The following is a 20042-nucleotide window of genomic DNA, read 5'->3' as shown; positions in this document are numbered from 1 at the left end:
TAAAAGTAACAGGTATCACGAATCAATGCATCAAGCCAGGACTGTACTAAGCATTGAACTGTTTTGTGTTCATTCAGAGCTACTGTTTTCACAGGGTACCGGGTGTGCGTGGCCAGGTTTGGCAGTGAGGAGCTGCCAGGAGCTGCCCTCATGTCTGACAGTACCAATGCCAGCCAGCTGTGAGACAGACCTGCTGCTGGTGCCCCAGTGCTGGAGGTGCTGCTCCTGAGATAACACATTTAGGAGGGAGGGAAAAACCCTGGGCAGCTGCAGCCAGCGAGAGGGGTGAGATGTGTGAGAGGAGCAGACAGCCAGGTCAGTGCAGGAGGTGCTGCAGGCAGAGATTCCCCTGTGTGAGAACCCCAGGCTTGCTCTGGGGTCTCGTGTGGTGGAAAAGTCTCTCCTCCAACCCGTGCTTCCAAAGAAAAACTCCGCAGCTTCTTGTTGTTCTGTCTCAAGGCAGTTTATTGTGAGTTATCAAAAAGATTTTCTTCTCGAGCTGCTTGGTCAGCAGCCCGGGCAGAGGCACACACACACACCCTGACATCCTCTCTGGTGTCTTCTTCTTCTCTCCCCACCCAGGGCTGCTGCTGTCTTTTATATGGTACATTACGTATTACATGTTTACAGTTTTCCCCCAATACCTACTACCTACGTTGCCAAGTGTTTTTCTACCCTAAATCAATCTCTGAGTGCCAACATCACCAAGAACATGGAGGCAAGGAAGAAGAAGGAGGAAGAACAGGATCAGCCCACTTTCCTCCATCTTAGAACTTCTGACCCCCATGTACAAAGTAAAAAACCCCCTGTACAGGTACTAAAACCCCCCCGTACAATACTAAAAAAATTTCCCCTCTGTCTTGTAACTACTTCTACTATACTACCTAACCCTTTGTGACTGCTTGTTGCACCTTCAAAGTTGGTAACTCATTCCATGGCTCAAACTCAAAATCACAGCTGTTTCCAGCTGTCTGCCAGGGTCTAAAATGCTTCTGACCAAGGCCTGGAACCTCTAAAAATGTCTGAGAGACATTTTGAGTTCCAACACCCCTGCAGCCCCTGGTGAGCAGCTGAGCCCTGACCACCGGGAGGGCACAGGGATGCTGAGATCCACCATGAGGATGGATATCGAGCAGATGGATGCCTGAAGGAGGCTGTGACCCCAGGAGAAGCCCACACTGGAGCAGGTTTGTGGGCAGGACTTGTGACACCCATGCTGGAGCAGCCTGTTCCTGAAGGGCTGAACCCTGGAGAAGTTTGGGAAGAGCTGCTGCTCACGGGAAGGAGTCACTTCAGAGAAGTTCATGGAGGACTGTCCCATGGGAGGGACCCTCCACTGGCACAGGGGAGGAGTATGGGGAGCCCTCCCTCTGAGGTGGAAAGAGCAGAAGCAAAAGTGTGTGATGAACTGATCACAGCCCTGTCTCATCCCCCTGAACCATTGAGGAAGACGAAGTAGAAAAACTGGGGGCAAAGTGGCAAAGTTAGAATAACTAACTCTTCAATCCATTCCTAAATAAAGCTCCTAAAAATGTACCTTGGGCCTAAACACTGTATTTAAATTAAAATTGACTATTCTGAACAGATACTGAATAACATCATTTTCAAGGGATCATATTTTGGTTTCGTTTTCTATTATAACTCCTATCGATGTCTACAATGCAATGCAGGCCTACAGCCCTCTAGAAAAAGCATAAACTTGTCACAAGTGCCATAAACCCCAGAGCAGCACATTTCCAGCTCACGGAGTGTTCCTGGGGAAGCTGCCCATGTCCACAGCATCCCAGGAAGGGCCAGGGCTCCCCAGAGATGCTCAGCCTGTTGGGTGGGCTGTGCTCAGGCCAGACCAGGCACCTCCAAAAAGGACATGGGCACATCCTCACTCACCTCTGAAAACCACTGAAGCTGAGCTCTGCTCTTAAGTGGAAGCTGAGGAAAACAATAAAGAGCCCATTCAAAAGACCCTTCCTTTAGAGATAACAAGCCAGTGGATAAAATAGATCTGCACTAACACAAGATTTCTTTAGGTCTGAATAAATAAGGCAGCATTTTTCGTTTTTATGTCATTATACAAATGATTTAAATAAAAACAGAACTGGGATTTTTTTAACAGGATTTAGATGCTGTCAGGATGTAAAGACTCACAATCAATTTTGAATTTAAGTCCTTACTAAGGGGAATGGGATGAGTTCACACCTCATATAAAGGTATTACTTCAGCAAAGCCTGCTGCACACTGAACACACAGTATATTAATTTACTACATGAAGGTTTAAGGTTTGGGGTTTTTTTTGACATTTTGAATTATGAGGCATCTGCAAACAGATCCTAAATCTGAATTGCACACGGATTTTCCACACCAGCCAATTCCGATTGCCCCTAGACATCCCCTCCAGCATTAATCACTCACCCACACTACTGTAGTTCATATTTCTTTTACAGAAACAGAGGTCTGCAAAATTCTTAAACTCTTGCCTAGAAAACAGGAATTATTACTTCTATGGCAAATTAAATTTTAAGCATAAGGGACCCAATTCTGCCTTCAGTTATACTGCCATAAATCTTTAACAATTCCATTAGATTTATAACATTGTAACTGAGGAGGAAATTGAGCCCAAGATATTTTCTAAATCAGTAATTAAATAGCAGAATTTTAGTTTGGCACAGAGTAAAGACCTCTTAGGTTACTTCTTTGGATAAGGCTACATACATTTTTGTTCCTTGAATAATAATGTTATGAACAAATTAAATCATTCTATTTTCAGCAACCTCTCTCTTATTCTGTACAAGGACCACATCATCTCATGGAGCATCAATATGGGGCTAAATATTGCCTCAGTTTCCCATCCACTTTCTCTCTCTCTTCTCCATATTTATATTCCTTGTGGCTCTCCATTATTTGTACGTGGTATACAGCACCTCGAGGACCTTTTCTTGTTTGGTTTCAAGGAACTACTATGTTAAGCAAATGTCTAATAATAACAAAATGGCATTTAGTCAACTCCCTTATTTCAGGAGCAAGGCATCCTGTGGTCACATTATGCAGAGATTGTACTCTCAGGAAGATGCAGCCTGCTCTTCCCCCACACAGGATGTGATGCAGGAACATGGATTTGCCACAGTTGCCCTAAACTCCCCAAGGGTCACTGGATAAGCTGTGAAAGGACCCTCTTCAGCATTAAAGCTTAGATGGCACTGGGGGGAAGAGGGCTCAATTCCCAGCTCTGCTATAAAACCCCTGATGACATCAGACAAGTTATTTAGTCCCTCTAGGCTGCTTTTCTTCATTGGGCAAGGGCGGCTTGTAAAACTTCCTGTCTCGTAATTTTAATAGAAGTGGGTTTTTAATGGCTATTTTACATCATTTTAATTTTTGCTCGGTATTTCCACCCCTAATGCATCTTCCCCATTATTCCCCCTTTGCTAACCTCCCACGCCAGACTCCAGGCCCTCCCCCACCAGCCCTGCGTGTGTCACGCTCAAGGGGTCAGTGGGAGGCTGGAACCTGGGACAACTGCTCCCAAATGGGGGCCGAGGCAGACCAAGAGCCAAAGGGCTTTCTGAGCTGTCCCACCTGTTAATGGCACTCCTCAGGCCACCCAGCTATGCAGCTCCAGTGGCCTTTTCCTGCTGCCTGGCAGGATGGAAAATTCTGCGGGCGGCTCCTCTCTGCGCTATCCCTTACAGCAATTCTCCTCAGCACGCTGGTGATTGGGCCTCCTGCAGCTAAAAATACCCCGTGCAGCCCAAATATGCAGCACACAATGTATGCCTGCATACCTCACCTATCTAAATATATGCCTACATGCCTACCTAATAACAGCTACAAATATGAATCACGCTGTTTCTTCGCAGAGCACTCTCATGGGAGGTTGCTTTCAGTTGTCAAAGCAAAGGAAGATCCCAGCCGAGAAGTAGCCAATTCCTTGTGTATGCACCTCCTGGTTGAGGACTCCTAAATATATTTTAATTGGCTGGAACACATTTTATTCACACACAAAAACACATTTGCACATATAGGTATGTGCATATATTTATATACAGCTATTAGTAAATACTTCTTTCAGCATTAAGTGTACTGAAAGGTTTATTGCTGACAGTCCACCCAAGGAAGAACTAAACAAATGACAATGCAATTCTTGTTCAGAGAATTAAATGCTGACGTTACCAGGCCACATGAAGGCACCTGCTAAAATGATCCAAAGACTACTTTCACTATGGCAAATTATTAGTTATCAACTATATCCAGCCCGCTGTCCCCAAGTGCCTGAAACTGGGACCCAGCTGGGCTAACATTTTCCTTTTCTCATGTCTAAGACAGGAATGCTACCTGCTAGTTTAGGGGTAAAACTGGTGCTGAATCCAAACAGCTGAAGATGCATTTCTCATCTGTGTTCCCTACTCACTTGCATTGCTAGCATGACAAAAAACACAATTTAAACTGTGATTTTTATTTAATTAATTATTTTCTTTTCCTTGTTAACCAAACACCAGCTGATGTAAAGGTAGAAGTACGAAAAAGTGAAGCAGTTTCAGGCAAATAAGCTTCAGATGTTTTAACTCTGCTGCAATGATTAGGCAAACTGAAAAAGCATTTTCTTCATTATATGCAAACTTGGCATACTCTGCCTAACCTGCTTCCACTCAGATTACTGGAATATGCTCCCTAACACCTCCAGGCATGTTTTCCGTGCTGCTGTCCCCAAAACTATCATGCATCAAGGGTGATCATGCATCAAGACTCAGCCCAAGACAAATCCATCCCTGCCTATTGGGTCCCCTCATCCAAGGAGGGCAACCAAGCAAGAAGTTGGGTTGATGACCTGATCTTTCCTGAAGGCCTAAACACCTGGAAACCTCTGGCATGCTGACTGCCCCCTTCAAGGCAGAAAGGAGATCTCAACCCAAGCATGAAATCCAGAAAATCCTCAGGAGGCCTGACCCAGCTGCAGATGGCTGTTGTGGGAAGGCTGGAATGAAGCAGTTGCAGTAGTGACACTGACTTCTCACACCAGACAAGGTGTGTGTTGATCACAGTTCTTAGTAACAGTGCCTGAGTGCCCCATAGATAAAACTGTGAGGGTGTTTGACTGACATCCCAGCAACTCCCACAGCGTGCAGTGCCTTCTTTCTCAGGTTCCAATTTGTGAATTTGGGATGTATTGCTGTCCCTTTTACATTAGATGTAACAAGCCATGCCACTTCTGCATGTTTAAAAGAGCATTTATGAAACAGAATGATCACATTCATATCCCAAATTTGCATTATTTTTGCTTACAAAAACCTGTTCCTTAGTCAAACAGTGTAAACACTCTGTAGGCCTAGAACAAAACCAGAAAAATTGCAGAGGATTCTTTTTCTACTAACTAAACCATTACTTCTACTGAAAGTCTGTAAACTGTTAATCCATTAGTGTCTAATTTCTTAAACTCAAATTCCAGACTTGAATGATCTGGAAGCCCAAAGCCTGAAGTGTTTCTGTCTGATGTTCCAGACCAAGTGCCCCACATGAAATTGTTTGTAGGATAGGAAAATATTCATACAATGGTATTAATGCAATTTCTCAAGGGCACCACCAAAAAAAAAAATAGTAAAAAATCCTTCATACATCTGTTAGGAAATCCCCAGAAGACTCAGATAAGATACATTTTAATTTTGAATAGCAGGCTCTCGGGGAATTGTGTAAGATCATGTCACAACCACCACAGCATTTACTCTCCAACAGCTAGCCCAGGATCACCCCTGTGAGGTGTGCAATGGGACACAAACCCACTTCTCAGGAGACTGCATGTCCCTAGAAAAACAAAGATGCTGTAAAATTTTTATTCCCACTGCTCCTTGCTCCCCACAGTCTTATTTGTTACCACACCTACACGGAGCAAACCCCCTAAGGGAACAGTGGGAACATGAGGATGAAATTTCTCTTCCAGCATGGCTCAGATGTCTGGTTTTCACAACTCATCTCACTGGCCCCTACCATAGCCTCATACTGGTCCCATGAAGAGGAATTCAAACCTTACAGCCCATCATAATGCCCAAGTGGGCCTTACTTGTCCAACTCAAGCTGTCCCCAGGTTGCCTGAATGAGGTGTTTGCCCTAGGAGCGAACTCAGTTCTACAAGCAATGATATCAAATCAACAAGTCAATTTTTTTTTCTTTCATGCTATCTACATGCAGGCTTTTCAGTTATCTTGATCTCTCAGTACTGTGCAACCAGCTAACACACTACATCAGCCTGATCAAGACTGTTTGAACTACCTCCTAGCACGACAGCTATTTCTTAAAGCTGCAAAACTCTGCCTTCTGCAATTACAGCATCACAAGTTCATCTTGAGAAACCAGTGCTGGGAGAAAAACGAGCTGATACAAATGACCACCTAAATGTAGCCTGGATGTTCCAGTGAGGTTGCATCACTTCAGTGCTCTCACGTTAACAGCTGTCCGCTCTAAACAAGGTATTACCAAAGGAACAATGTTATAAAGGAAAGACACAGTCTCGTGCTGTTTAGTATGGCTGTTTAAATAGGATTAGCTACTAAATGACTCTGAAGTGGACAAATGCCTGACCTGAACCTGCCCTGGTAGCTTCCACTTAGTTTCAGGCAAGAACTGATGTTGCCAGTACCTCCTCTCAGTCACACTTTTGTTGTTCTCATGAACAGGCTATACACAACTTTCTGCCAATTCCCTTTTATATGGGTGACTGAAGAGAACACATTTAGTAGAGAGAGGACAAAGCCCAAATGCTAAAAATTACTTTCAAAGTATGTCCTGCTCTTTCTGGCGCCTTTTTTTTTTTTTTTTCAGTAAAGGTTTCTAGTATACATTCCCATTTCCTTTGGAATACATCATCCTCCCAACCCAACACAGCCAGTGGAATACTCAATCCATGGCTGTGCCATGTACCTTCCACAACATTACTGACACTTTCAGCTGTGGTGCTTACCACAGCCTACTCCCCAAGTAGGAGCTGATACCCTTCACTGTCCCACCTAGATTTTCTCCTTAGGATTGCAGGTTATGGCAGAGAGGTAAAAAAAAGAGAAAATTTTTTTCTGTCTTATGAAGACTGCCACTTTATCTCAAAGCACTGACAACTTACTCTTGAAAGCTTAAGGAGAAAGATTAAACCCTGTTCCCCCAAGTTTCAGAAATCCTCGAGGACGAGCAAGCCCAACAGCCCCTCCTTTCCACAGGCTGGGCTCACAAAACCAGGTCTTGTCCTCTTGCAAGCATGGCCTGGTGATGTTGCAAGAACTTCACCACACTGCAGAAAAAATCTCAGGCAGATTTGCTCATAACCCAGGCAATTTCAGCAGTAACTTCTCCAGCATACACGTGTGTGCCGTGATGCGGAGTGACGCACTGAGCAAGCCCAGCACTGCCAGAGTGCTTCTGGACACATTTATTTACAACCTAAAAAACCCAAATAGTGGCTTTCAGAATAGGAGTCCCATCTCCACTGCGTTCACTCGGTGCATGTTGCTGAGAGAACAAAAAAAGGGGGGGGGAAAAAATACAAGAGTGTATCTTTGTACAATGATTGCAGGAACAGATGAATAAACATGAAACCTGATACTTCACATCTGGTATTTCATCACTCCAAGTACCTTATTCACATTCAAATATATTTAACACAGTGGAAACTTTATAAGGTAACAATGTCTTTATGGAGGCAGCAACTTGCATGGAACTTTCAAAATTAAAAGTGACAGTAAAAATAATTTGTAACATGTAACTGTACTCTTCATAAAGCTATTTACCTCTCAGCTTCCTAACAGAAACCCAGAAAAACACCAAATAATGGCAGCTAGATACAGAATCAGGCAAGCCCACAGAATAAGATTTCTTTTGTCAATGTTCTAGTTCAAAGTTCAATTTTAATACCCAATTTATACAAGGTGCTTTGGAAATGAAGACTATTATTACTCATCATACAAAAATTCTATTATCTGAGCAGAAATTTTTTTCAAAGTATCCTTTTCCCTTAACAATGCATGCCCAGAGATTTTACATATAACCTAATAAGCATACACAGTTCTGAAAGGCTGCTATGCAATGTCTCACGTTAATTAGTACTCATTCTTCTCTGTGAAACTACTAAACATGCTAAAAAACTTCCTTTTCATAATCACTACATACTCATAAGCACTTTTGTTACAGAGATGAATACTTTTAATGCAAACTTGCAACTGAAGGGCAGTTTACAGGTCTCAAAAATTTTTATGAAATTATTTTCTTGTCTCAAAGGCAAAAGCCACCTTTACTACATTAAGGCTAATTTAGCAGTGCTGATAACAAAATGTCTGCAGGCATATTCCACTTGCTAGCACTTATGGCACTTTGGCATTGTCCCTGGAGGTGCACTAAAGCCACATCTTGCTCTAGCTAAATTTCAAAAAAAAAAAGAAAAAGGAAAATATGCAGACAGAGCCAAATCCAATCCCGTGGCAACTCCAGTGACTTCAGTGTTACACCAGGGATAAAAGTAGGGCTGCATTTCACAGCAGTGTTCATTCTTGTAATCTTTTCCAAAACACTATCTCAGGAGCAAGGACAAGCATAGGCAAATATCTTGCCAATAAGTGAGTTCACAGGGATGGTTACAAGTTACTAAACTGTCAGCAGTAAAAGACCAACAATTGGAACAAATGCAGGACAGCCAATGCCCTCTAATGGGCTGGAGTTTTACTATGAACTGCATAAACAAGGACGTGGAAATTCATCAGAAGGGATCTCTGAGGTACAAGGCAAATCACAGAGCGCCCTACTTGTACAAGAGGATGACATTTATGTTTGATCAATACTGCTTTTGAAACAGTACAGATGAAAAAAGCCTCACCAATGCCCTGGCATGACAGATAAAAATGTGTCTAAGAACTCAAGTCTTTCCTCGGTGGCCTACACTGGACTGCTTCCAGAAAGAGTGTGAGCATCTATTTATAGATGTGTTCCTCTATCCTCCTTCAAGCCTCCACATTTATACCCCCCTCACCTTTTTTTAATTTTATTTACTTTTAGTCAATACTGTGCCAGGAGCAGAACCAACACTCTAAGACCTTCACAACCTCACACACAAAGGAAAGGGAAAAGGAATGATGGATAGAGCTTTCCTGCAGGAAACTTATCCCATGTTCCTTGGCTTTACCATGTATTCCCTTTCTCTCTCAAGAATTTCAAAACTAGTTTCTGGCATTTGTCCATTCGAACCAAAACAAGTGTCTTTGCTTCTTACCCAATCATTTCCTATAAATTTAAAAACAAGAGTTTCATTAGGCTTTCATTTTGTTTTCTGAGTGTTTCTTCAAGGAGCCATAACCCTGGGCCAGCCTGAAATCCTCCTGGTCTTGCACAGGTCACAGTTTTGTCTTTGCAGCCTGAGGATGCCCCAAGGCAAGAATAAAAATGTTAGGACATCCCCTTTTCTCCCCCAGCCAGGGGTCCCTGCACCCCTGTTCTGTAGGGATAGGATCAAAAGTCTTTTGTTCTTGTCATCCTCTTGAGTTTTAAATTACATTTTTGGGAAGGCAAGGGGAGAGGGAAACATCCTTCCCTTCCCTCCTTCTTGCGAGGTCTCAGCTGTAGAGGAACAGCTGAAGTCATCCAGGCTGTCTGGAGAAGTCACAGATGTCCCCCAGTGCCACTGGGGCAGTTCTCACCCTGGTGGCACCGCAGGCAGGAGCCCCTTGGCCACCCCTCACCCACGGATCCCAGTGCCCTCAGTCCTCCTTGAGCAATCCTCCAGTTCCCCTGGAGCCAGCTGAACACAAACCTCTTAGAAACGCCAATTTAAGGATGATTTTTAGACCACCACAAAGAACAGTGAAGAAACTCTGTCTGCTTGCTTACATGAATGTCACAAAGCTCTCATTAAATCAAAGGCAGAGACTTAAAATGTTTCTTCAAGCAAAATATCTGCCCTTCTCAGAGTCTCCCTCCAAAGATCAAAAACTACAATTGCTTAACTTAATCCACACATACTGATCATTATATTTGCTTCCATAAAGATCAGATTTGTTCTGGTGCCCATATCTAAAGGTAATTTCAGTTAGAAATGAAATGGTGCTCTCTTGACCTTTTGTCTTACATGGCCCATGAATTACTGACACATTACAATATCCCTCAGCAATATGGAAGCTTGGCCATATTGCAATGTCTCTTTTGTAAGTGAAATAAACTTCGTATGCCACTAAAAGGCATTAAATTATTTTCATTATGCCACGCAGGATGTAAAACACTTACACTGTTTTGATTTCAAAATCCTTGGAGAACAATTATGCTCTCAGGGCCATAAGACTCTATTAGGAAGTCCTCAGAAACCTAGCATGGTTTCAATAAATCCTCAAACACTACAAAGCAGTCACTCAGTTTGAAGAATGAAAACATGAGTTCATCCACTGTAAATTCTGCTCATACAGTGCCCTGCACTTCCTAACACATTTCTTTCTACTCAATCAGGGCAACACTTTCAGTGAAGTTTTCAGTATCAAGCACGCATAGCTCCTTTTTTTTGATTGAAAATTAACTATATTTGATTTAGGATTAGCATAAATATGAGATGTGCCTATGCTTATGACATTACTAGCTACTAGTATTAATCAACAATTAGATATGCACAAATAGTTTTATACATATATAATTCAACAAATGTTAACATTCAGGATTAGGAACCATTAAACTAAATCAGTGATTGTCACAATGAATGGCTAAATATGTAAATTTCTTTAATTTATTCAATGGCACAAAAAAATACTTCAAAACACCAAAAAGTAGATTTCAGGGGTGACTAGTGTGGTTGCAGAGATCCTGATTTAAAAAAAAAAAAAAATGCAACCACCCTTATTTTGGCTGATGGGCTGTAGGAGCCTAAGCAAGGCTTTAGAGCATAAATACACAATAAGCCTGTTTATATATATATATACATGCTTATGTACTCCTAGAAGGAGAACAACCTCCTAATTAGGCAAACAGGAAAATACCAGAAGAGAAAAGCAATCAAAACAGGCAAAAACAGTCAAGCAGGAGAGGACAGGAGATATTCCATCCCCTTGGGCAGGGGGCGAAGGGGCATGCAGGAGAAGGAGGAGGGGGAAAAGCAAAAACACCCAGGCAGGAACCCCAGCCCATGGAACTTTCTGCTGAAGGCATTTGAGAAGCTTCATCCCGACTCTTTATTTTTTTCCCGGACAGGACGCTCGGGGCGACGCGGCAGCTGCGGAGGGAGCGGCGCACCCGGCAGCGCCCGTGACCTCGGGCGGGCACAGCTGGTGGCAGCTGTGGCACCATCTGCTCGGGGCAGTGGCGAGGGACAGGGCTATATCCTCTCGGGCATTGCCACCCAGCCCTGGGGCACAGCCAGCCGACCGGGGCACTGCCACCCACCCCCGGGCACGGGCACACGGGCAAGGGCTCTCCCAGCCCCAAGGAGGAGTTTGGAAAATGGAAAAGAGAAAGAAGAATGAGAAAGGAACAAGAAAGGAACATGAAAGAAGAATGAGAAAGGAATGAGAAAGTATAATGAGACAGGAACGAGAAAGAAGAAAGGGTAAAAAGAATGAGAAAGGAACGAGAATGAAGAACGAGAAAAAAGAACGAGAAAAAAGAACGAGAAAAAAGAACGAGAAAAAAGAACGAGAAAAAAGAACGAGAAAAAAGAACGAGAAAAAAGAACGAGAAAAAAGAACGAGAAAAAAGAACGAGAAAAAAGAACGAGAAAAAAGAATGGAAAAGAAGAATGGGAAAGGAACGAGAAAGAAGAATGGGAAAGAAGAATGAGAAAGGAACGAGAAAGAAGAATGGGAAAGAAGAATGAGAAAGAATGAGACAGGAATGAGAAAAGAATGGGTAAGAAGAATGAGAAAGAATGAGAAAGAAGAAGGAGAAAGGAAGGAGAAAGGAAGGAGAAAGGAAGGAGAAAGGAAGGAGAAAGGAAGGAGAAAGGAAGGAGAAAGGAAGGAGAAAGGAAGGAGAAAGGAAGGAGAAAGAAGGAGAAAGAAGGAGAAAGAAGGAGAAAGAAGGAGAAAGAAGGAGAAAGAAGGAGAAAGAAGGAGAAAGAAGGAGAAAGAAGGAGAAAGAAGGAGAAAGAAGGAGAAAGAAGGAGAAAGAAGGAGAAAGAAGGAGAAAGAAGGAGAAAGAAGGAGAAGAAAGGGATGAGAAAGAAGTATGAGAAAGGAACGAGAAAGAACAATGGGAAAGAAGAATAAGAAAGAAGAACAAGAAAGGAATGAGAAAGAAGAATGAGAAAGAAGAACGAGAAATGAGAAAGGAGAGAGAGCTTGGAGCAGCGGGACAAGAGCTCCACAGCCCCGCACAGCACACGGAGATGTCAGCGTCCCTCGGTGGAATGTTGGCATCTGATTGAGAACAGTTTGCACGCAGGGAAGGGGGGAAAAAAAAAACAGTGAAAAATAAAGAAAAGACTCAAAAGCACCCTAACTTGCCTCTTTCATGGAGAGGCTCCTGAACACAAGAACTTTATCAGTTTGCCATTCATAATCCATTTGCATAAACTGCCATACCACCAAGCAGACTGCACTTCCCATTTCCCTGGCTTCACTATTTAGTGGAAAATAAAGAAACATGCCTATTTTTTTTTTGTGTACCCAAGGTGAGACACAATTAAATGCTTCTTTTAAATATTTCCATTCAGCCACACCACTATATAAGGTAACTAATAAGACAATTCTGTATCAATATTGCTTTCCTAGTGCCAGCAGAGAAGGAAATGGCTTGGACAGTCCTGAGCACAGCATCAGCTCAGCTGAGCTCTCTCAGCTTCATAGATTTCTTCATTATTTACTCCAAAAGCACCAAAATCAGAACCAGGAACATTGTGTAGAAACAAGCTGGGCTTTACAGTTCTCATGTTGGAACAATTATTTCCAAAGGCTAAATGTGTACCACTTACCATACATTTTGCCTTCATCTGATAAGATGATTTTCCTCCTCCCACACGGTGGATAGATAGCTAGAGCCTCCTGAAAGCTCTGTTCAATGTCAGGACTCCAGACACCTTCTGCATCGTTGTCAATGGGTTTATCTGCAGAATCACTCATTCTTTCAATGTCTTCGGCAGGACTCTCGCTGCCGCTCCAGCTGCTGGGCTCAATGGTGATGGCTGGGGTCTCCAAGCCTAAGCCTGGAGTCTTCAAGGGAATAAACCTGCAACACAAACAACCAACCCAAAAAGGTATTAAAGGCATGGAACTCCAGGCAAACATTTCTGCCTACTTCTGATAATAAGTGAACAGCAGCTGAGCAATAATGGCAGTAAGGCGAGCATGGGATACACCCAGGAAAAGTGAAAAATTAATAACTATTCTACCTCAAACGAGCAGAGGCAGAGCAATAAGGCTGCCAGAAAGGGAACTCTACTGCATTTTCTATGTGCAATTACATGAGGGCATAGAGAATCAGATTATTTTTCACAAACAGTCAAAGTGGGGGAAAACTCTCCAGTCACACTGCATCTGGCTAAAGACTGGCACGCTTAAACTAAAAAGCCAGATCCTCAGGCAGGGGAAAATCAGAATACTGCCACTGGCTGGAAGGGAAGCACACTGATTAATGCCAGAGTGACCACCAGAGCTTAAAACCATTTGAACCTAAAAACAAAAGCAAAAACTATTTTTCACATTCATCCAGATGTCAGTGAATTAAATGGAATTATAGCAGTGATGCCACAGCTCAATGTAATTAACTGTAAAAGGCTTTAATTTTCATATCTTACCCAAATAAATAATCAAATACAATCAGAATCCAAGCTATATACAAAAAGAAATCTTTAAAATGATAACACTGGAGCAAGGAATTACAAGAGAAGATATATGCTTTGCCTGATTTAAAAGGTCTGTCACAGAACCATAACAGAACAAAAATTACAAGCTTCAAGTTGCTGAATCAATTTAATAAGAAATAATTTAATATAGCTGCACCTGCTCACACTAGCAGAGCTGCAGATCTGTCAGTGTTCCTTTTATATTTTTGAGAGAAATACAACTCTACTCTAAAGACTTGCTCCAGGCAAAAAAGCTGCTGTATCAGACCAAATTCACCTCTGGTGTAATTCTTCGGGAAGTGAGTCAAATAACACCAGGAACAGAATTTGGCTCAACATGTCTAGGCAGTTTTATTGTGAAAAAAGGAGAAGTTTGGTGACTCTAATTGATCTAAGAGGATGGGAGTGTTCAAACATGCATGCATGAGCTGCAAACACAGTTAAAAATCCAGTTCCCTGGCTAAACACTCAAAACCCCTAAACTACAAGATTTTTTTTCTGCTAGGGCAGAAGAGAGGAGCTTCCCCTCACACAGACCTCCATCCTCCTGCTGACATGCCTGGCACTGGGGTCTCAGGACATTGTAAAACAACAGGTGAAAAGCAGAACATCATCCACCCCACGGAGGAAGAAGGGGAGGGTGTACATGGAAAGCCATGACACCTCTGACTAAACACCTTTGAGCTGGAGAACTGCCTGAAAGAGGAAATATTTACAGCAGCCCTCACCAGCCAACCAATCGCTGGAGATAACTAAAACCTGATGGTCCAGTCCTTGGAGGCCACAGTGTCTTGCAAAAAAACAGAGCTGCAGCTGGGGAAACTGGGAGCAGGCTCAGTCTCACAAACCAACATTACCAGTCTGGCATCCAAAGCACAGGGTATTTCCACTTCTCCAGGCTCTAACCGGAACTCAGAAGGACCAGTATGTGTGAAATAATAGGCTCCCATAAACTGGATTTTCCCTGCTTGTCTGTCTCTACAGAGTGGCATTTCTTGACTTTGCGTTGCTTCGAACATTTCAGCACAGCTTCCAAAAATGTTAGTGCCTCCCCACCCTAACACAGCCAGGCTAATCACTGTCTCAAACGCTTTTTAATAACTGATAATGAAGGAGCAGATGGATTCACAGAGAACCACACGTGTGGTGAGAACTCTGGCCAAATGCACCACTTATGGTCTGGGAAATCCAAAGCACACATTTTTTAAGTTTTAATGACACACAAAGGGAGATGCAAACCTTGGTAAAATGGTGAAACCCCATCCTTCATAATCCTCAGATGGCTGAAGGGTTGGTTCAACACCCAGAAGAGTTAAATCTTGTCTGCAAAATTTAGCCCAAGCATGAGCACAGTGATACTGGGAAACTACTGACAAAAACAATCATGTCCACTTAAGCCTTCACAGAGAAGGGGAATCTTTGGTAAATGAGAGGTAATTGAATGTTGATGGGGATAATTAGGAGGAGGAGTCAGTTTTATTGCAACAGTGCAGGGGAAAATGGCTGCTGGAGGATTTATTGGCCTCACATGACCAAACCACAATGAGCATCTCACCAGAAGGCAGCAGGGGGTGGGACACATCACTGGCTCTGTTTTCCAAAGGTGGCTACAGCAGGAAATCCTTCCCCTCACTGAGTCCATGGCTTGCAGAGCACAGCACAGCCACAGGCAGCTTCTGCTCAGCTCAGCCACCCTCTGCTTACAAAACCTGCCACAGTCATAGCCTCAAGTCCTATTATCATCTTATAAACCAGCCCTTGTTATTACATTATGCTGAAATAATAATTAAAATGCACAAGGAACATAGTGAGGCTCTAAAGTAATTAATGTTACTTGATAGTCATGTCATATCTTGCGTTGTGTTTACTGGTGAATTTTCACTTATCTGCTATCTCCCTTCCCATTCCTCTTTACCTACTTGGATATCATCTTGAGGCACTCATAGATACTATTCCAGCCTCTAAAATGTAAGATAACCAAGTGTTCCTTCAGAACATCTGTACAATAGGGGCGTGGAGCAGCCTGCTGGAAGAAAACCTTTCATATTAAAGGTTATTTGGAGCGATTTCCATTTTGGTGAATGCTGACACTGCAGATTAAGCCAGAGGGCCAAGGAGGAAGAAAACTTGTATTACAACTGCTAAATGGCTCCCTCTTACTTCAGGAAAAAAATGAGCTAACTCAGTTAATCATTTCCAGCTCAGCTCTATGTATCAAATGGCAATTCCACCTCCTCCTCAGCTTGAATTCTAAAGACTCAGCTGCGATGAAAAACTTCAGACCTGTTACGCTGGAGTTCAACAAGATTATCAAAAATAATATAAGCTGTCAACAGATGAGTTTTTTTGCACATTTCTAATGAGCTATAACTCTCATATGAAAAATGTCGATTTACAATACAATTTAAATTTTAAAAAATTTTAGAAAGTGAGCCTACTTTATATTAGCAAACTCCAAATCTTGCAATGCCAGCTTTCAGAGGAGGAAAAGCCAAGCTCCTGGGGCCAATTAGCCCCACCTCCCCTGGCCAAAATCAGAGATTGTACACATGACAGATCAAGTGGAAGGGTTCTGTATTTGCTTTTTATCATGTTAACTTTCAGAGAACCAATACCCTGTTTGCACTTTCTGTTAACAAAATTAAAACACATCAACACTACCTAGAAAACCAAGCAACCAACTAACTAACCAAAAAAAAAAGCCCCAAACCCACAAAAAATAGAGAAAAAAAAAATGCACAAAAAAACCCTAACAACAACCCTAGCCCAAAAGATTTTGGCTCACCTTTTTGTACATTCTATCACTGCTTAAAGCACACTGCTGCAGTTTAGGTGGTCTCTCTTCAGAGTTTTCCTTTTAACACCCGCATTACACATTTCAAGATAGCTTCCCCTGTACATAAAACTCTTTTAGCTGCAAACCAAATGCATCTGTCTTGCAGCTGCTTTCTACTCTGTGCAGTTAAGTCAATTCTAAATATATCTGTTTTCCTCATGTGGTCATTAAGACACTTTTTTTCTGCATGATGGAGGTACGTCCTCCCCGTCAAACAGCACAATGTCACTCTTAGGAACAGAGACACCATTAGGGGACACAGAGGATTTTATAAACATGTTTTATAGCCAGGCCATTCAAGACAGTTTGGTGAGCTACAAGATATGACTTGCTGTCATTATGTTCACTAAAGCAACTTGAAAAATTACTTTAAAATCTCAGAGAAACAAAGCTAGCTGTTGTCAGAGCCCATCAAACCAATGTGTTTAAATCAAACCAAGTCTGCAAGTGCTTCTCAAGAGAATGGCTTCTTTACCTACACAAAACATTCTCTTATGCCTTTCACTTTATGAGCAATGCAAACCTGGACTTGCCCAGAAAGCTGCTGCTCACAGACCAACAACTGAGATCAATGGCTCCTCACAGGAGTGTAGGACAAGTGCAGAGCTAAGGCCTTGATACCTTTCATAACCTTCAATATTTGCACTATGAACTAACATGGAAATGCTGTCTTTCAAAAGTCACTAGAGCTGGGTCTTATTTTCCAGTGTCTTCCAAAAGTTAAACAGTTTTTTCTGTTTGTTAGATTAATTTGCTTCCTTGAATTTTAGTGTACAGGTGCCAAATGGTGCCTTCTCTGTACTATCCAACAATCCCTGGAAAAGGATGAATGCTCTGCAGATATTGCAGCAGGAACACAAAAATGACTGAAAACACACCTTGATTCTGAGAGTTGTCTGAGGAAAAAAACCCATTATGTCTCCCAAGTCTTCTAAACTGTATCTGCTCAGAGGGGATCAAGTCCAGGTATTTCTGAGACGGAACACCAGTGTTGTTATCCGCACTGATCTTCTCACTATAAATAGATGCAGACTGCTACCAAATTATTCTTACAGCCAGATCTATATTTCTAAATCATGTCTTTCAGAAAAAAAAAATCTTAATTCTTGAGGTAGAGATTTCAAGTGTTGAAGGGGTAAATTACACTTTTAAAAACACATATTTTTAGTTCATGAACAACCTCATCTTAGCCTCAGTTATGTAAAAACAATGGAACGGGGAATCCAACAAGTTTTTTATAAACATTTAGATGGCAATGAGCAGATGAGTGCAAATCAACTAATTCTAAATTTGCAGATGGCATATTTTCTCTGAAGGCTTGAAAAGTTGCAGGCCCATGGGATTTTCCTTCTGCTTTGTTCAGCAGTGCAAATCCACAGCTGGAGTGCCAAAGCTCTGGAGAGGATCCAGAGGAAGAAAGTTATCAGATCTAGAAAACATGACCTACCAGGAAAGGAATTGGGTTTTTTTTAAATTTAGAAAGGACTGTTTTGAGAAGATAATCACTTTCAAATAAGGAAAAGGTAAGAGCAAAGCAGAGAAGCAGCTCTTAGCCATTACTACCAAGGATGGGATATAAAGCAAAGAACTTGAGTGGCAGCAAGGAAACCACAGGTTGGGCATTTGGGGGATTGTTCTGACCCCATCAAAAGTCACACACCCGAAGGGATCAGTTTCTGGGGCACTGGGGAACTGCTGGGGCACAGAGGCTGTTCCCTATCACAGATTTCTCAGGCTCTTTCTGCACTGATTAAAGTAAATATAGAATTGGTGGAAAGCCTGAATTTCTCTAGGATTTTATCTTTCTACCTTGCCAGTGAAAGTGCAAGCACGCCAAGAAATTATTTTTTATTTACAAACAAACTCAGAGTGGATTTTGTAGCTGTGATGTGTAACTGTATGGATTTTTATGATTCTCTGTGGCATTCAAATGGCATTACTTTCAGAAAAACACTATACCTAAGACACTTTATATATAATTTCTTTTTATGAGGAATGGCTATAGCACAGTATGAAGAATAAAAATGTAAATAATTTACAGAGTATCCAATGGTGAAACCATTAGATTAAAATTACTCTATATTGTATTTTTGTTACAAGTTCCACTTATCAGCAATTATTCCCTCTAAGAAGAAAGAGCACAGGAGAGAGAATCAGCCCGTTTCTAAAATAAAGTATTCCTTTAAAATTCAGACTAATTCAGCCATTCACATTTGCCACTGAAATGAAAAAACAAGAGGTTATCTCTGACTCTGAGAACACTTCAGGAAGAAATTCTGATGCTATGCTTTTCTGGTGAGCAAATACTTGCATGCAGTGGTGCTTCCATGTCCTTCCTAACATTCATATAAACTAGCTTTGTTATCCTAAGATTGAATTTACCATCTCTTGATTGGGATTCAAGCTATTTATTAACTGCCAGCTACCTATTTCAGATTTGGCTTTGGAATCTGTGCAGGAACAACATGATCAGTCCAACTATAGCCACAGAGCACCTGCAAAAGGCACATGATGTTTTTTTCCTGAGGTGAGTGCATTATGCAGTGAATTTGGATGCACTTCCTTCTCCTCAACTACCACACTCGGGGTACAAACAAAAGTAGTAGGAAACAGTGCCATGCCAGTGTGTAAAATACCAAAAACATGTAATTTAACATCAGTAAAGTGATGGTTTTCTTTCAACAAAAGCCAGTATTCTGCTCATCTGAGAAGACTTACATGTGTACTTTCACAAACCATGAGGAAACTTACTGAACAAAGGGTGACACAGATCAGCAAGAGTAGGCAGCATATAGGCCTAAATGTGAAATTAGGATTATAGGAACTATTTATAAAGAGAAACAATGCATTCTCCTTTAATTGCTTGGGGTTTTTTTTGCTTATAGAAACAGATTACTCAGCAAAGAGTAGGCTGATGGTAATACATAGGAATTTTTCCCTTTAGAAACAGCTTTCATCTCTGCACTCTTTATGCAAGTGAAAGGTCTATTTGGTACCACTCTGAGAGCTTCATTTATTTATTTTTCCAAAGGCTGCTTTTGTTGATAGATACAATTATTGTCATAAGGATGTTGAACCATTAGCTCCAACCCAGTTTTCTTGTCCATTAGTTTTAATTTCATACCATTAATAAAATGGTTCATCTTCTCAGTGGGGAAACGACTGGATTCTGACTGTGCCTACTCCACACTCACGGGCTCGGGAGGCTTTGTGCTGCATCACCAGGATGCCTTCTGCAGGCAGCTCCAGCTTCAACCATGTGTTATCAGGCTGGTGACCAGCAATCCAGCATACCAAATTGCTTTCTAAGTGGCTGCACATCACTCCTGGTCCATGGTGTGTGCTGATGCCCACGTTATCACCGGGGAGGTGACTCTCAGCATACCGCTGGTGAATCCCTATCTCATCATGGTCACACTGCTCCAGATA

The 20042-nt window shown here is 42.0% G+C and overlaps 1 protein-coding gene across 9 annotated transcripts in view; it reads right to left on the bottom strand.

Annotated features, from left to right (window-relative positions):
- TEAD1 (TEA domain transcription factor 1) overlaps positions 1-20042 on the bottom strand; it is a 155594-nt gene that overhangs the window by 88694 nt on the left and 46858 nt on the right. For all 9 annotated transcript variants that reach the window (XM_021527538.3, XM_021527541.3, XM_021527543.3 and 6 more), the window contains exon 2: positions 12908-13161. In XM_021527538.3, coding sequence (XP_021383213.1) covers positions 12908-13055 — 148 coding nt within the window. In that variant the 5' untranslated portion in view covers positions 13056-13161. The remainder of the gene's footprint in view (positions 1-12907; positions 13162-20042) is intronic.

The sequence above is a fragment of the Lonchura striata genome, chromosome 6 (genome assembly GCF_046129695.1).
Source record: "Lonchura striata isolate bLonStr1 chromosome 6, bLonStr1.mat, whole genome shotgun sequence".
Lineage (NCBI taxonomy): Eukaryota > Metazoa > Chordata > Aves > Passeriformes > Estrildidae > Lonchura > Lonchura striata.
This window is presented reverse-complemented; position numbering and strand designations above follow the sequence as displayed.